The sequence below is a fragment of the Meriones unguiculatus genome, chromosome 2 (assembly GCF_030254825.1).
Source record: "Meriones unguiculatus strain TT.TT164.6M chromosome 2, Bangor_MerUng_6.1, whole genome shotgun sequence".
NCBI lineage: Eukaryota > Metazoa > Chordata > Mammalia > Rodentia > Muridae > Meriones > Meriones unguiculatus.
This window is the reverse complement of record NC_083350.1, coordinates 168501661-168515601: the sequence shown is the minus strand read 5'-3', so window position 1 is coordinate 168515601 and position 13941 is coordinate 168501661. Positions and strand designations below refer to the sequence as shown.

Below are 13941 nucleotides of genomic sequence, written 5' to 3'. Positions count from 1 at the left end.
CTGATTTTAGTGGGATTGCTTATCTCATTTTGGGTTAAGAAAACCATGTTTTTGATGCTGAAAATATACTAAACCTGTGAAATTTACTTATTACTTATACTCTTTTGATAAATACTTGGTATACAGTGGAAATACTTTGTGTAGGGTACAAATATGTCAGGAGCAGTGCTAGGTACCAGGATTGTAAGGAACTTCATCTTTTTTGCCATGAGTTTTAAAGTTCCTTGACATTTTTACAGAGAACATCGGACATCAGTAAAGAAATAAACTTAGCAAAATAAAAATGGAAACTGCTGAGTAGTCTTTGGTGTGGAGAACTATTTGAGCAAGTTTATTTCTTTGTCCAATAGGGCTGGGAAGAAGCTAAACGACGTGGTTTCAGATATGAAAAAGACTACTGCTGGGAGTATTTTTTGTCGTCAAACACACTGCAGGTAATACTGAGAACTGTGTACCAGTCACATATACTAGATTAATATATATGCATCAGTTTGTCCAATTTTATCTATAGTTAAATTGTCTGTATACAAAGAGTTTATATGTGTTAAGAAATTAACATTGTAATGAAAAAATACCCAGTCATCAGCAGAGTGAAAAAGTGATGTGAAAACTCAGAAAGATACTACAGCCAAAAGAAAAGGACATAGCATATTTCAATAGAAGATAACAACTGTGTCATAGTATTGGGTTAGTGAAAAGATTATCTGTTCAGTAAAACAAAGAAAAGAAAGTAAGCTAATAAGATGAAGTTTTTATAGTTTAATTTATTTAATTTCAATTTCTTCACTTTATATCCCAGCTGTAGCCACCTCCGCCGGAGCCAGCCAGCAGAGAGTGGAATGGTTCTTGAGTTGGGAGTGAGGATTAAAATTAATAAACACACAGCACACAGGAAACTTTTTAAAGGTCCAGACTGGACAGCCACAGCAAAAAGCAGGCTGCTGCAGCAAGCAGTGCCAGCAGCAAGTCTCAAGTCTCTGCCTCCAGCCCTCTGTTTCCTAACATTTAGATTTCCCACATTATACTTGCTTTTTGTGAAATCTTAGGTCTGATTCATGCTCCACGTCCTTCAAGCTCTCTCCTCCAGCTCTGCTCTCCTTGCTTCTCCTTGCCCCTTCTCCTCCTCCTCTTTCCTGTTCTCTGGCTCCTCCCATTGCACAACATTGTATCTAATTGCTTTATTTGTGTCCTGTTTGCACAAGAGTTGAGACAGGATGCTTGGAGCATCATCTTCAGCCTTCTGCAGTAACTGTCAGCCTGTCTTTTTATTGTAGAGTTTCTAAACCAGAGTAGAAACATCTCAGAACAATGGTTAATTTGCACAAGGAGCTTGAGTAAGAGGTGTGACCCTCACAAGCTATCCCACCTGCTGTCACAAACAAAAGGAGATGGACTTGCAAGTTCTTCTCTGCCATTAGTAAAGGCCTCCTAAAAGCCACCTCTCCACCGAGATTTAAATATCAAAGCAGGCCGCTGGAGTCATGGCTCCTGACAGTGCCCTCCTAGTTCCACCCACCCTTCCTCCTCTCCTTCCATGCCCCTTCCCTAGTCCTCTGATAGGGGAGGACCTCCTCCCCTTCTACCTGACCCTAGCCTATCAAGTCTCATCACAGCTGGCTGCATTGTCTTCTTCTGTGTCCTGGCAAGCTGTACCCGCCAGGGGGAGGTGATCAGAGAGCCAGCCACTGAGTTCATGTCAGAGACATCCCTTGTTCCCCTTACTAGGGAAAGGCAAACAGGATAGACATCTAGACATTGAAAATAGGAGAAGACAAGGAACAAGACAGGAGTATTCCACAGGGGGCCTCTGAAAGACTCTACCAGTAAGGAAGGAGATACTGAGACTCATAACCAAATCTTGGGCAGAGTACAGGAAACCTTATGGAAGAAGGGGGAGACCTGAAAGGGACAGGAGCTCAACAAGGAGACCAACAAAGCCAAAAAACCTGGGCCCATAGGGTCCTGCAGAGACCGATACTCCAATCAATGGCCATACATGAAAAGGACCTAACCCCCCCCCCCCCTGCTCAGAGGAAGCCCATAGGAGGCTCAGTTTCTGAGTGGGTTCCCTAGTAAGAGTGAATTTTTAAAGGGGGCAGTTGAACTGCTAAGCTTAGAATCCAATTTGAAGACCAAAGAACATCACAAAGCAGACATTCCTAGGAAGCAGATTATTGGCATAAAGGAAAGCTTTAATAGTTAGGCTATGGGTGCAGCTGAAAAAACATAAAAATTAAAGTGACACAAAGTTGAAAGACGAGCCTAACCCCCAATGCAGTAAGTATTACAGCATAGGAATCATGTATAGTGGAGACTTAGCCAGACACCTGTCAAATACCATTTCCTGAAATGGAAAAATGAAATTACTAGATTATGGAAAGACCGCTAAATCCAAGTTGTCTGTGTGAATAACATGCCCATTTGAGACATACACCAAGTTTAAAGACAAAGGATGAACATTCAAGAAAGCACTCAAGAAACGTGGTGTTTTCTGGCTTCCTGAAAACAGTCACTGGCAAGGAATCAGTGAAGATTTCAGCGGGGAACTTGCTTGTTGCCTGATTGTCAGTGCACACTGAAATTGTCTAACTGCAGAAGGAACACAAAGTAGTGATAGAAACTATACAATAAAGACATCATGCAAAGATGGCTTCCCTAAAATTATGTTATAGTGACCAGGAGGAAGTGGCTATCAGACTCATTTAAAAGAAGAATTATGTGGGGAAACTAAGTTAGCCTTTGTAAGAAAGAAACACTTGCATGTAGCCAGTCTTATGTATTATAAAACATAATTTATGTGTCAAACTTGGAGGAATTCCTTAGAAAATATTTTTGTGGTTGTGAGAACATATTCATCTCAACAGTTCATTTTCATTTCTGTGGAACTTCTTTAAAATTAATTACATATTAGAAAAGCGTGTTTTTGAGACAGAGTCTTAGTTGTAGCCCAGGCTGGCTGAGCTGTTGGTTCTTCTATCAATATCCAGTTTGCTTGGTTTTCAGACCTGTAACACAATTCCCAGCTAAATAAATAAATCAGGCTCATCTTAAGGTAGGAGTATGCCTACCTTATGACGTGCCTGTAATCCTAGCACTTAGGAAGCAAAGACAGGAAGAGTAGCAGGAATTCAGCCAGCTTCAGCTATATAGTATGAGGCCAACCTGAGCTATATAAAATTCTGCTTCAAAAAACCCAAGAAACAAAAGCAAGGAACAAAACAAATAGGATGTCATTCTTGAGTGATGCTTCTTTCTGTGTTTCTGTTGGTGTATGTGCATAGTAAGCATCTATAACATTAGTGATCATGAAGATAACTAGGTGGGACAATTTCTCTTTTGCTATACTGAGCCATCCAACATTTCTCTTAACTCATAGTTTCTCTTCAGGACAATGCTCCTGTGCCAGTGTTAACAGTATAATTGTTTTGGGTTTCTTGTTTCTGCTTCTTTTTAAAAGCAGACTAAAGGGAAATTCCAAAACTCAGGTGTTTTGCAAAATGGAATCATTCTGTAAATATTAGGGTTTTTTTTTTTCTCCTTATATAATGCTGTTTTTTTCCCCCACCAAATAATTTAGTCTTATAGGCAATGTATCTTAAAAATGTTTATTTCTGTTATTAGAATACAAAAGCAACAACTAAGAATATAGATAGTAGAAACAGTTGTGTTCCAATAAAGTTTATTAACAGAAACTGGCTTTTGTGATTTTCCAGTTTCCTCCTTAAATGATAACATGTATGAGCTGACCTGGAGAGATAGCTCAGCAGTTAAATGTTTTTGCTACAGAAGGCCCAAACTGGTTCCCAGCACACAAGTCTGGTGGCTCTTAACTGCCTCTAACTCCATCTAGAGGTGCTTTGAAACCTTCAGGCCTCCATAGGCACCTGGACTCACATGGAATACACACACACACACACACACACACACAATTAAAATAAATCTTGTTTTAAATGTATCACGTGATGTAAAGGCTCTGTGCACAAAGGGTTTCTAGCTGTTTGTTAACCATTGCTCTCCAGATGCTGCATAACATGAAGGGACAGTTTGCCGAGCATCTCCTGGGAGCTGGATTCGTAAGCAGTAGAAGTCCCAAAGATCCAAAAGCTAATGTAAATTCAGGTAAAGCAAACAAAAAGAAACAAACAAAGCCCAAAACAGTGTAAATCACTTGCCATTAATGGGTCATTGCTTCAGTATTTTACTCTTTTTCCCTTCTACTTTTCTTCTCCCAATAGATAATGAGAAGATAATTAAAGCTGTCATCTGTGCTGGTTTATATCCCAAAGTTGCTAAAATCCGACTAAATTTCGGTAAAAAGAGGAAAATGTAAGCATTGAAGATTAGAACCCTCTACTAGAAATGTATTCTCTCTCCTTGTTGGCTATAATCTTTGCATGTTTGATAATTTAGATGCATAGGAATTGTTGAGCATAGGGATCTTTCCCTTACAACAAAGATCACCCATTTACAAAATAGGTTAGTAAAACATGGAACTTCTGTAAGCATTAAAAGCTGACAGAGCAGTGTGAGTGAGAAGCAATGCCTGAAGAGATACTGACTAGATTTTGTTGTTTTATGAATATGTGTATATGTGTGTATATATAATTTATATGTTCCCTTTTCTTGGAAAATGAGGAGGGGATGTTTTTTAAACAGCGATTCTTAGGAGAAATGAAATGCATGTCCACATAGTCTTAGTAGCAGTTGGAAATAATAGTGAGGAATATTTCTGCCTCATAGTTTACTCTAGTGAGGATACTGAAAGTCAGAAGAGGCCAGAGGTATTGAATTGTTGTCACCCTTTGGAAGTTGTTTAGTAGTCATTGGCTCAGCTCAGTTCATTGAGAAATTCAGATTTTAATTTGGGTTTATCTTAAGGAATTGATTACAAATGCTTTTTAACAGGTGTGTAGCAAATAGCATAGGTGTGTATTAGCAATGGGAAAATTAATGGTTTAAAACTGTAGTAGCATGAAGATATTAGGATTAATGTAAATGAAAATGCTCGGTATTTTGTGATTATGAAAATGGAAAACACAGACTGCCAGAAATGACCAACATAATGTTCTAGGCTATGATTCTGAAACTGGGGTGACCATCACCACCACCAGCAAAGAACATTCAACTAGTAGCTGGAGAGGTTTATTGGTACATAACTTAGAAGAGATCTTTTCATGTTTCTTAGACCAGGCGCACTACTAAGCATTCAGTAATGTACACACAGCTGCCCCAGACGAGGAATTGGTTAGGTTGCAGGGTTATGGGTAAGCAGAAGTATTGTAGTGTGGCTGCGTTATCTATATTGTAAATGATCTCAGTTGGTTTGGGTTTTTTTGTTTTGTGTTTTTTGTTTTGAAGCAGGGTTTTATATCATAGCCTCTGCTGGCCTCCAACTCATACTCCTCCTCACACAGGCCAGAGGTTTGTTAAATAAATCTTTACTGGGGCACAGTTATGCCCATTTATTTCTATATTGTCTGCTTTCCTGTTTCCCTAGCAGAGCAGGGTAAGATGAGACAGATTGGAAGGCCACCAAATTTTAAAACATATCTGGCCTTATGCAGAAAATTTCTAATTCCTGGGTTGCAGAATAACACTGGTTAGGTTGACTCAGAAAGTAATTCATGTTTTTATTCTGAATCAATCATAACTATGACTTTTGATTTTGATATGTTTTGAATTCATAGAACCTTAAAAACTGAAGAGGGGATTATGAAGTAGGAAGTGCAACATATTACCATTATTTAAAAACAAGCCATGAAATGTCATCTATCTGATATTAATGAACAAAGTAACTTACAAAATGGCTGTCAACAAAAAAGATCCCTAGGGCCTGTGAGATGGTTTATGTAGGCAGGCACTTATTACCAGCTCTGACAACCTGGGGTCCATCTCTGACCTCCTAGAAACCAGCATGGTGAAGGGGAAGAATGATCCTGATTCACCTCACCTTCACACATGCACTCCTTCCCTCCACAAAATCACTGTAGTACCAAGAAAATCCCTCAGAAGTCAGTTAATTAAACATCTAAGATATATTTATTCCAAATACATTTATTTTGAAATTGAGTGAGTAGAGGACATTTAAAAACCTTTAAAAGGGCGTGAAGAGATGGCTCAGCAGTGAGTGCTGGCTGCTCTTCCATGGGACTCAGGCTCTATTTCCTACACCCATGTGGCTGCTCACCCTGTCTGTAACTCCAGTCTTAGGTGATCAAGTGCCTCCAGGCTTCTGCGGGCACCAAGTACACACGTGCTACACATATTGTACACAGGCGAAACACTCAGACACCTATAGTGAGTCTGAAAGATCTAAAACACTCAGACACCTATAGTGAGTCTGAAAGATCTAAAATACTCAGACACCTATAGTGAGTCTGAAAGATTTAAAATACTCAGACACCTATAGTGAGTCTGAAAGATTAAAACACTCAGACACCTATAGTGAGTCTGAAAGATTTAAAACACTCAGACACCTATAGTGAGTCTGAAAGATTTAAAACACTCAGACACCTATAGTGAGTCTGAAAGATTTAAAACACTCAGACACCTATAGTGAGTCTGAAAGATTTAAAACACTCAGACACCTATAGTGAGTCTGAAAGATTTAAAACACTCAGACACCTATAGTGAGTCTGAAAGATTTAAAACACTCAGACACCTATAGTGAGTCTGAAAGATTTAAAACACTCAGACACCTATAGTGAGTCTGAAAGATCTAAAATACTCAGACACCTATAGTGAGTCTGAAAGATTTAAAAGATGCTTTCACAAGAGTCTGAAAGATTTAAAGATGCTTTCACAAGAGTCTGAAAGATTTAAAGATGCTTTCACAAAAGTCTCCTTTAAAAATTTAATTTGTGTTCCTCCGGGAACACAGTTGCCAGTGGAAGGTAGTAGTTGATTATTTCATAGTTACTGTATAATTTGAAGGTAGTGGTCATTATGGCAATGGTATAGTGAAACGTAGACTCTTTTGTCAGTAAAAGCTCCTTCCTAATCATTGCACATGCTCTCTTTATCCTTCATTGTGTACTGCATACTAACACCACTAAAGAATAGTCTCATCACCTGTCTGGTGAGTTAATTACCAACACAATGTAGATTTATTGTTAAGATGTAGCATACTTATATTTTGCTCATGTGCTTTCGCCTGTCCTCAATAAAATGCTACTTTGAAATGTATACATTGCAGACATATATGGAACTCATGTGGTCTATTTTTTTTTAAGATTGCTTTCTTTGTTCATTTTGTTTACTCAGCTACCTATTGTTTTTTGAAGTAATGGGGGTAAATCCATTAAGACACTTATGAACTATATTGTAATTTTTTAAAGGGTGAAAGTTCACACAAAGTCTGATGGTCTGGTTTCTATTCATCCAAAGTCTGTCAATGTGGAGCAGACAGACTTCCACTATAACTGGCTCATCTATCACCTGAAGATGAGGACAAGCAGTGTAAGTGAGCATCTAACACAATTGTGTATCTCAATGCAAGTCTTGTAGTTTTATAACTTTATACTTTAAAAATTATCCTTTTCCTCTGACATAAATTAGGGTGGGTTTTTTTTTTCCTATAAGTAAATAGGGTCCTTTTTGTATATTTTCATGAAGTACATCAGCTACTTTTTTTGTGTGGTTTTCTTTGAGAAGCTGCTTTCAAGAAATGATGTCAGAAGTTTGCTGTGTAAAGATTTGTTGGTATGACGGTATGTCTGTCTAATAAGTAGTGGTCAGAATACTAAGTAAGATTCTGTTTCTTATATGCTGTATATACAAATAATTATTTTAGCTTTATTGGTGTTGTTAGTTTTGACATTCAGAATATATTCAAGGAAAATCATTCTTTAGAACAAAAAAATAAGATCTCTAGGAATTAGGAATGGTTTACTTAAAATGTTATTTCTTCAAATTTAATCTTCAAACTCACATTAGCAAGCTAATAGCTGTTTTAGAAAGCTGCTGCTGAATGTCTGGGATGTTAAATTATGAGGTGGTCATCCTTTTTTACCTCCTCATGCACTTACTACATTAACGCTCCTTACAGATATACTTGTACGACTGTACGGAAGTTTCGCCATACTGCCTTTTGTTCTTTGGAGGAGATATTTCCATCCGGAAAGATAATGACCAGGAAATTATTGCTGTAGATGAATGGATTGTGTTTCAGTCTCCAGAAAGAATTGCCCATCTTGTCAAGGTGACTGATGTTAATGGTTGAATTAGTGGTCTTGTGGGTGACCAGATGGCTAAGCATGTAAAGCAGTTTGCTACTGAGCTGAAAGACCTGATGACTTGCACTGTCCTTGGTGGACATGTGGTAGAAGTATGTAGCTGACTTCTGAAAGTGGCTTTCTGACGCCCACATGCAATCCGTGGTTTACGTCATGGCCTCCAAGACAAATTAATCGTTCTTATAAAAAGAATGTTTCTTACTCTATTGAAAGAGAGCCAGTTGTGTGACTGATTTTAGTTTTCCAAATTATTTTTTATGCATTAATAAACTTTAAGGACTAGAGTTTGAATCTTTTTACCCTTCTTTGTAATAGCTTATGAAAATCTTTGTCCCCACCAACGTCACGTTTGTCTCTGATGTCTAAAAATCCATCTTCCCTGATGAGCATGTGTGCTTCCTTTAACCTTAGGGGCTAAGAAAGGAACTGGATATCCTTCTGCAAGAGAAGATTGAATGTCCTCATCCTGTAGACTGGAACGATACTAAGTCAAGAGACTGTGCAGTACTGTCAGCTATTCTGGACTTGATCAAAACACAGGAAAAGGCTACTCCAAGGAACTTGCCACCACGGTCACAGGAAGAATATTATAGCTGACAGCTTTGTGTGCTTTTCTAAAACCTATCCTGATGTTCATGTTTCTTTTTTTTTTTTTTTTTTTTTTAGTTTTTGGCAAAAATACCAAGTCCTGGTTATGACTCAGTGTTTAAGCTAGAAACTTTCAGTGGGTAGTAAAGAGTTAATGTGCATGAATAAACAGTGTCATCTAGCTCTACCATAAAGACACTGGGAAAAGCAGTGTGCTCTCTGTTCTAGGTATGTCCACACTTGGGGAGAATTCCTTTTCCATATATTAAGTGTTGTAACATTGAGAAATTTCTTTATGCCATTATGCAATTTTTTATCTATAATGACTGTCCAGAGACAGTAACAATAGAATGTTTGCCCAAAAAGCAGTGGGATAGAGTTTGAATACAACCACATTTTTTTTTAAAAATGAACTTCTATTACAAGTAAATTTGTTGTGATAAAGCCCAGTATTTAATAAAATGTACAATGTGTAAATCTAAGCTAACTCCTTGGTTTGGTTTCTAGACTTCTACGTATGACTTGGCTTATTGTTTCTTTTTATTTGTTTGTTGTTTCTCTTTGCTTTTTCACTATTAAATAATGTTCTTACACCATCTTCCTGCCCCTTGTAGCATAATGTAGCAGCTGAGCACATGTCTGGTGGTGATGGTTGAGGTCTTGTCTCAGCTCAGCACCTTTTCCTCATCTAAAGGACAGGTAAAGACTGTGAGGAGGGTTGAATATGGTATTCCAGGGCGCACAGACCAGTGTCTGATGCATAAAATCCTCATGCCATCTTTTTAACATATCTTTTACCGTTTTATTTTTTATATCGAGGATCCTGCAGGTGGCTGAGCCAAGGGCCTCACACGTTAGACAAGTACCAATGTACTGAGCCACATCCCCCGCTATGATACACTGTGTTTATGCTTTTTTACACTCTTAGTGGAACGTAACAAAACAAGTCTGTTTTCCAGCTTGTTTTTTTTTGTTTTTTTTTTTTTCACTGTTTTTGCCCTTCTTGTTCCTTATTCAAGTCCCTCTAGCTTAAAGATGTTGTTTTCCTCCTATCCAAGAGTCAGTGGTTGTTTTAAGATAATCAAATTTGGTCTTAGTTCCCTAGTAAGTAATGAGATGGCCAGGACATACTATAATGCTGCCATGGATTTGCTGACCACACTGGTTCGGGTACTGCTTCTATGTCTGAATCTATGTCACCTGGCCTTGTGTACAAATATTTGAATGTACTGTGCCCTCAGTTGATTCTTTTGGGTTGTTTACCAAAATTATGCTTCTCCCTGAACTTAGTCATAGAGGTGTCACAATATTAGAGCATATTAGTTTTGCCCCTAAAGTCAAGCAAGTATTTAGTCTCCACAACAATGGAAAGCTGTTTTAGAAGTCTTTACAGCTGAGCAGTAGACAAAGATAAGTGTGGTATTGCCACCACTGTTCATGTGTCTGCCATAGCTGAGGAGGATGGAGGGTGAATTGCAGGTGCTCTGAAGGTTCTGCTTCTTCACAGACTAGGACTGGAAAATGCATCCCAAGCCTCAAAATGCCTTGTTCTGTAGTGGTCCTAAAAGAACAGGTCATCAAGACACAAAAACACAAAGCCTGTTTGCACAATCCAGAGAATAATTTGGAAAAAACATTGAAACAAAAACTTCAGAGAAAAAATGAAATATACTGTTGCATAATGCTTTAAGAGTACATACATATGGTACTTTCTTAATTAATTGACAGGGACAAAAAAAAAGTCTAGTAATTTTAAGTCAATTAATTGCAAACTGTATTTTCCTGCATTTGTAAAACAAAGTCTACTTTAAAATTATTTCAGTATCCATGCACCCAGGCTAAAGAAATATTGGCATATTTCCTTCCATTCTCAACACTAAGTTTGTATTTATTCTTAAATTAACTATAATTATGTTGAATGTCTATATATTGTAATTCTTATTTGTTAAACAGCATTTTTGTTCTGATTTTTTTTTAAAACATCTTCACTGGAGAATATTTGAAGATGTATCCATGAAAATAAATCATGTTACCGTTGTTTGTTTTATATATATTTCTATACATTTTTAAATTTTCATGGTATTATATATAGCTAACCAGTTTAAGAGTATAATTTCAGTGTATTTTGTCTGCTGTATGAAATCATGTAGCTAACACCACCATAGTTTTGATATAGAACATTCCCATCAACTTTAGATTTTTCTCTCGTTGCTTTGAGACAAAATTGCTACACCCCCCCCCCCGACCCCAGCTTGTACCCTCTGGCGCCCAGTGATCATAATTTCATCAATAATTTTGCCTTTTCTAGGATTCACACAGTCTATGTGCCCAGCCTTGTTCACATAATATAAAGCATCGAAATAATTCATGAATTTGATGTACATATTAGTAATTTTTATTGTTTACTGTTCTCTTTTATGGTTATGTCATTGTATCCAGTTACCACTTGATAGACATTGCACATATTTTAAACATTTTTGCTGTTAATGAATAAAGCTGCTTTAAACATGTGTACAGTTGTCATGTGGTTTCCTGTTTTCACTTCCTGTATAAGTTTCTAGAATTAAGATAGTTCCATTAGATGGTAAACTGTGTCTTTTTAAAAGGATTTTATTTTCTTTGATGTGTATATGTGCCTATGCAATGTTTATATGCATCACATATGTGCAGGTATCCATGGAGGCAAAAAGAGGGCATTGGATCCCCTAGAGCTGTACTTGTAGGTGGTTGTGAGCTGCCATATGGATGCAGGGAACTGAACTCAAGCCTTCCATAAGCGCTCCTAATCCTTAGATTACTGAGTCCTCTCACCAGCCTCCTGGTAAAGTGTGTCTGTAAGAAACTACCAAACTTTCCTCAAGTGGCTATACCACTTTTACATGCTCAGTTTATTGTTAGTACTTGATATTTTCATTGGTTTAGTTTGATTTTTAATATACAGTTAAGTGTTCTATTTCATTTTTGTCTTAATTTTTTGCTTCTAGGATTAGCAGTGAGCATCTTTCCATGTGCTTAGTTGCTGCTTTGCCTAGTTATAGTAATTTCATTCTTTGACATAAAGAATGTCAAATGATGTGTTGAAAAGTTTTCAGTCTGGGAAGATTATTCATTTTGGATAGGTGTCCTGTTAGTGCTTGTTTCTCGACCTTGAAAATGGTCAGGTGTCCTTTTCACATGGAAAACAAGTGCCAGGAGAAAGTGGCACCAACCGTGAGTTAAAGGATAAGGTATGAGAATAAAGCAGAGGGTGTTGAAAACACCGTGAGAACAACTGGTCTAGAAGCAGCTCAGAACCAGTCTGCACTGTGAATGTGGTCCGGCCAGTCCTGACTTTACTTTGGTTCTTAAATTTGACAGATGGCATAGAAAATTTCAAATCAGAGTTTCAAGGCAGAATGAGTAGGGTCTTTCTAAACACAAAGGTGGCACGGGCAGGTGGGAGTAATTCCCCAGAGGGTTAATGGGGTAGAGTTCTCCGGGACTTTTTCTAGCCTTCCTATATTGCTGAGCCTTCAATAAAGTGGATGTGAAGAATTTGATGAATTCACTTACCTATTTTGAGGGGACCAGGGATCAGGAAGATTTGCAGTAATTTGGAATTTATGACCTAGAACTATTGAAAGTTTTATTAAAATGTATGTCAATGAATAAAATAGATGTACATAATTATCAAAATATGCACAAATCTATTATAAAAGTTGAAATTTACCAAAACAGACTAAGGTGCCAGAGTACAGAGAGATGTAGAGTATTGACTCTAAAACTAGTAGGACCATGCTAGTGTAGTAGCTTCCAGAACACGTAGACCATTAATGGTTAAGGACTGTGGACATTTAAACTTTCATCCTTCTGGAGAGTTTGCACCATGGTGGTGGTCTTAGGGTTTCTATTGCTGTGATGAAACAAAAAGCAAGTTGGGGAGGAAAGGTCTTATTTGGCTTAGACTTCCACATTATAGTCCACCATCATTGAAAGAAGTCAGGACAGGAACTCAAACAGGGCAGACACCTGGAGGCAGGGTCCAATGGAGGAGTGTTGCTTGCTGGCTGGCTGATCATTGCTTGCTCAGTCTGCTTTCTTTTAGAAAGGCAGGGACCACCAGCCCAGGGATGCCCTGTGGTATCTCTTAATCACTAATTTCAGCAATGCCCTACAGCTGGATTTTATGGAGACATTTTGCCAATTGAGGTTCCCTCATTTTAGATAACTCTAACTTGTGTCAAGTTGACATAAAACTTCGGCACAGTAGTGTTCAAGGGTCAACTATGTTTTCCATATTTTCTTTGCTTATTTATTTATTTAGCCATAGCTTCCAATCAGTCTCTTGTTTTATTTTCAGTCCTTAAAAGCCAATTGTGGGGTTTTTTTGTTATTTATTATTTATTACACTTTATTCACTTTGTACCCTGGCTGTAGCCCCCTTCCTCATCTCCTCCCAGAATCACCCTCCCTCCCTCTTCTCCCTCTATGACCCTCTCCTAGTCCACTGATAGGGGAGGTCCACCTTCCCTTCTATCTGACCCTAGCTTATCAGGTCTCATCAAGACTGGCTGAATTGTCTTCCTCTGTGGCCTGGCAAAGCTGCACCCCTCCAGGGGGGAGGTGATCAAAGAGCCAGCCCCCTGCTCCCTTTACTAGGGAACACACTTGGAGACTGAGTCTATGCTCACTCATAAGTGTTTTTTAGATATATAATATAGAATAAACATACTAAAATCTATACTTCTTTAGAAGCTAAACAAGAAGGAGGAACCCTAGGGAAGATGCTCAGTCCTTATTCAGAAGGACAAACAGGACAGACATTGGAAGTAGAGGAAGACAGGGAACAGGACAAGAACCTACCACAGAGGGCCTCTGAAAGACTCTATCCAGCAGGTTATTAAATCAGATGCTAAGACTCAGAGCCAAACTTTGGGCAGAGTGTAGGGAATCTTATGGAAGAAAGGGGAGATAGACCTGGAGGGGACAGGAGCTCCACAAAGAGACCAACAGAGCCATAAAACACTGGGCCCAGGAGGGATGCAGAGGCCAATATTCTAACCAATTGTTTTCAAGCCAATCTTTTTAATATTCAAGCCAATTGTTTTCCCTTGATTTTAAGATAAAAATGGATGGGTGC

The 13941-nt window shown here is 38.2% G+C and overlaps 1 protein-coding gene across 1 annotated transcript in view; it reads left to right on the top strand.

Moving 5' to 3' along the window:
- The window catches only part of Dhx36 (DEAH-box helicase 36), a 40415-nt gene extending 29083 nt beyond the window's left edge, over nucleotides 1–11332 (top strand). The window contains exons 20-25 of the mRNA XM_060378382.1: nucleotides 351–434; nucleotides 4020–4119; nucleotides 4236–4326; nucleotides 7338–7458; nucleotides 8048–8200; nucleotides 8646–11332. Coding sequence (XP_060234365.1) covers nucleotides 351–434; nucleotides 4020–4119; nucleotides 4236–4326; nucleotides 7338–7458; nucleotides 8048–8200; nucleotides 8646–8831 — 735 coding nt within the window. The 3' untranslated portion in view covers nucleotides 8832–11332. The remainder of the gene's footprint in view (nucleotides 1–350; nucleotides 435–4019; nucleotides 4120–4235; nucleotides 4327–7337; nucleotides 7459–8047; nucleotides 8201–8645) is intronic.
- Nucleotides 11333–13941: the final 2609 nt, after the last annotated feature.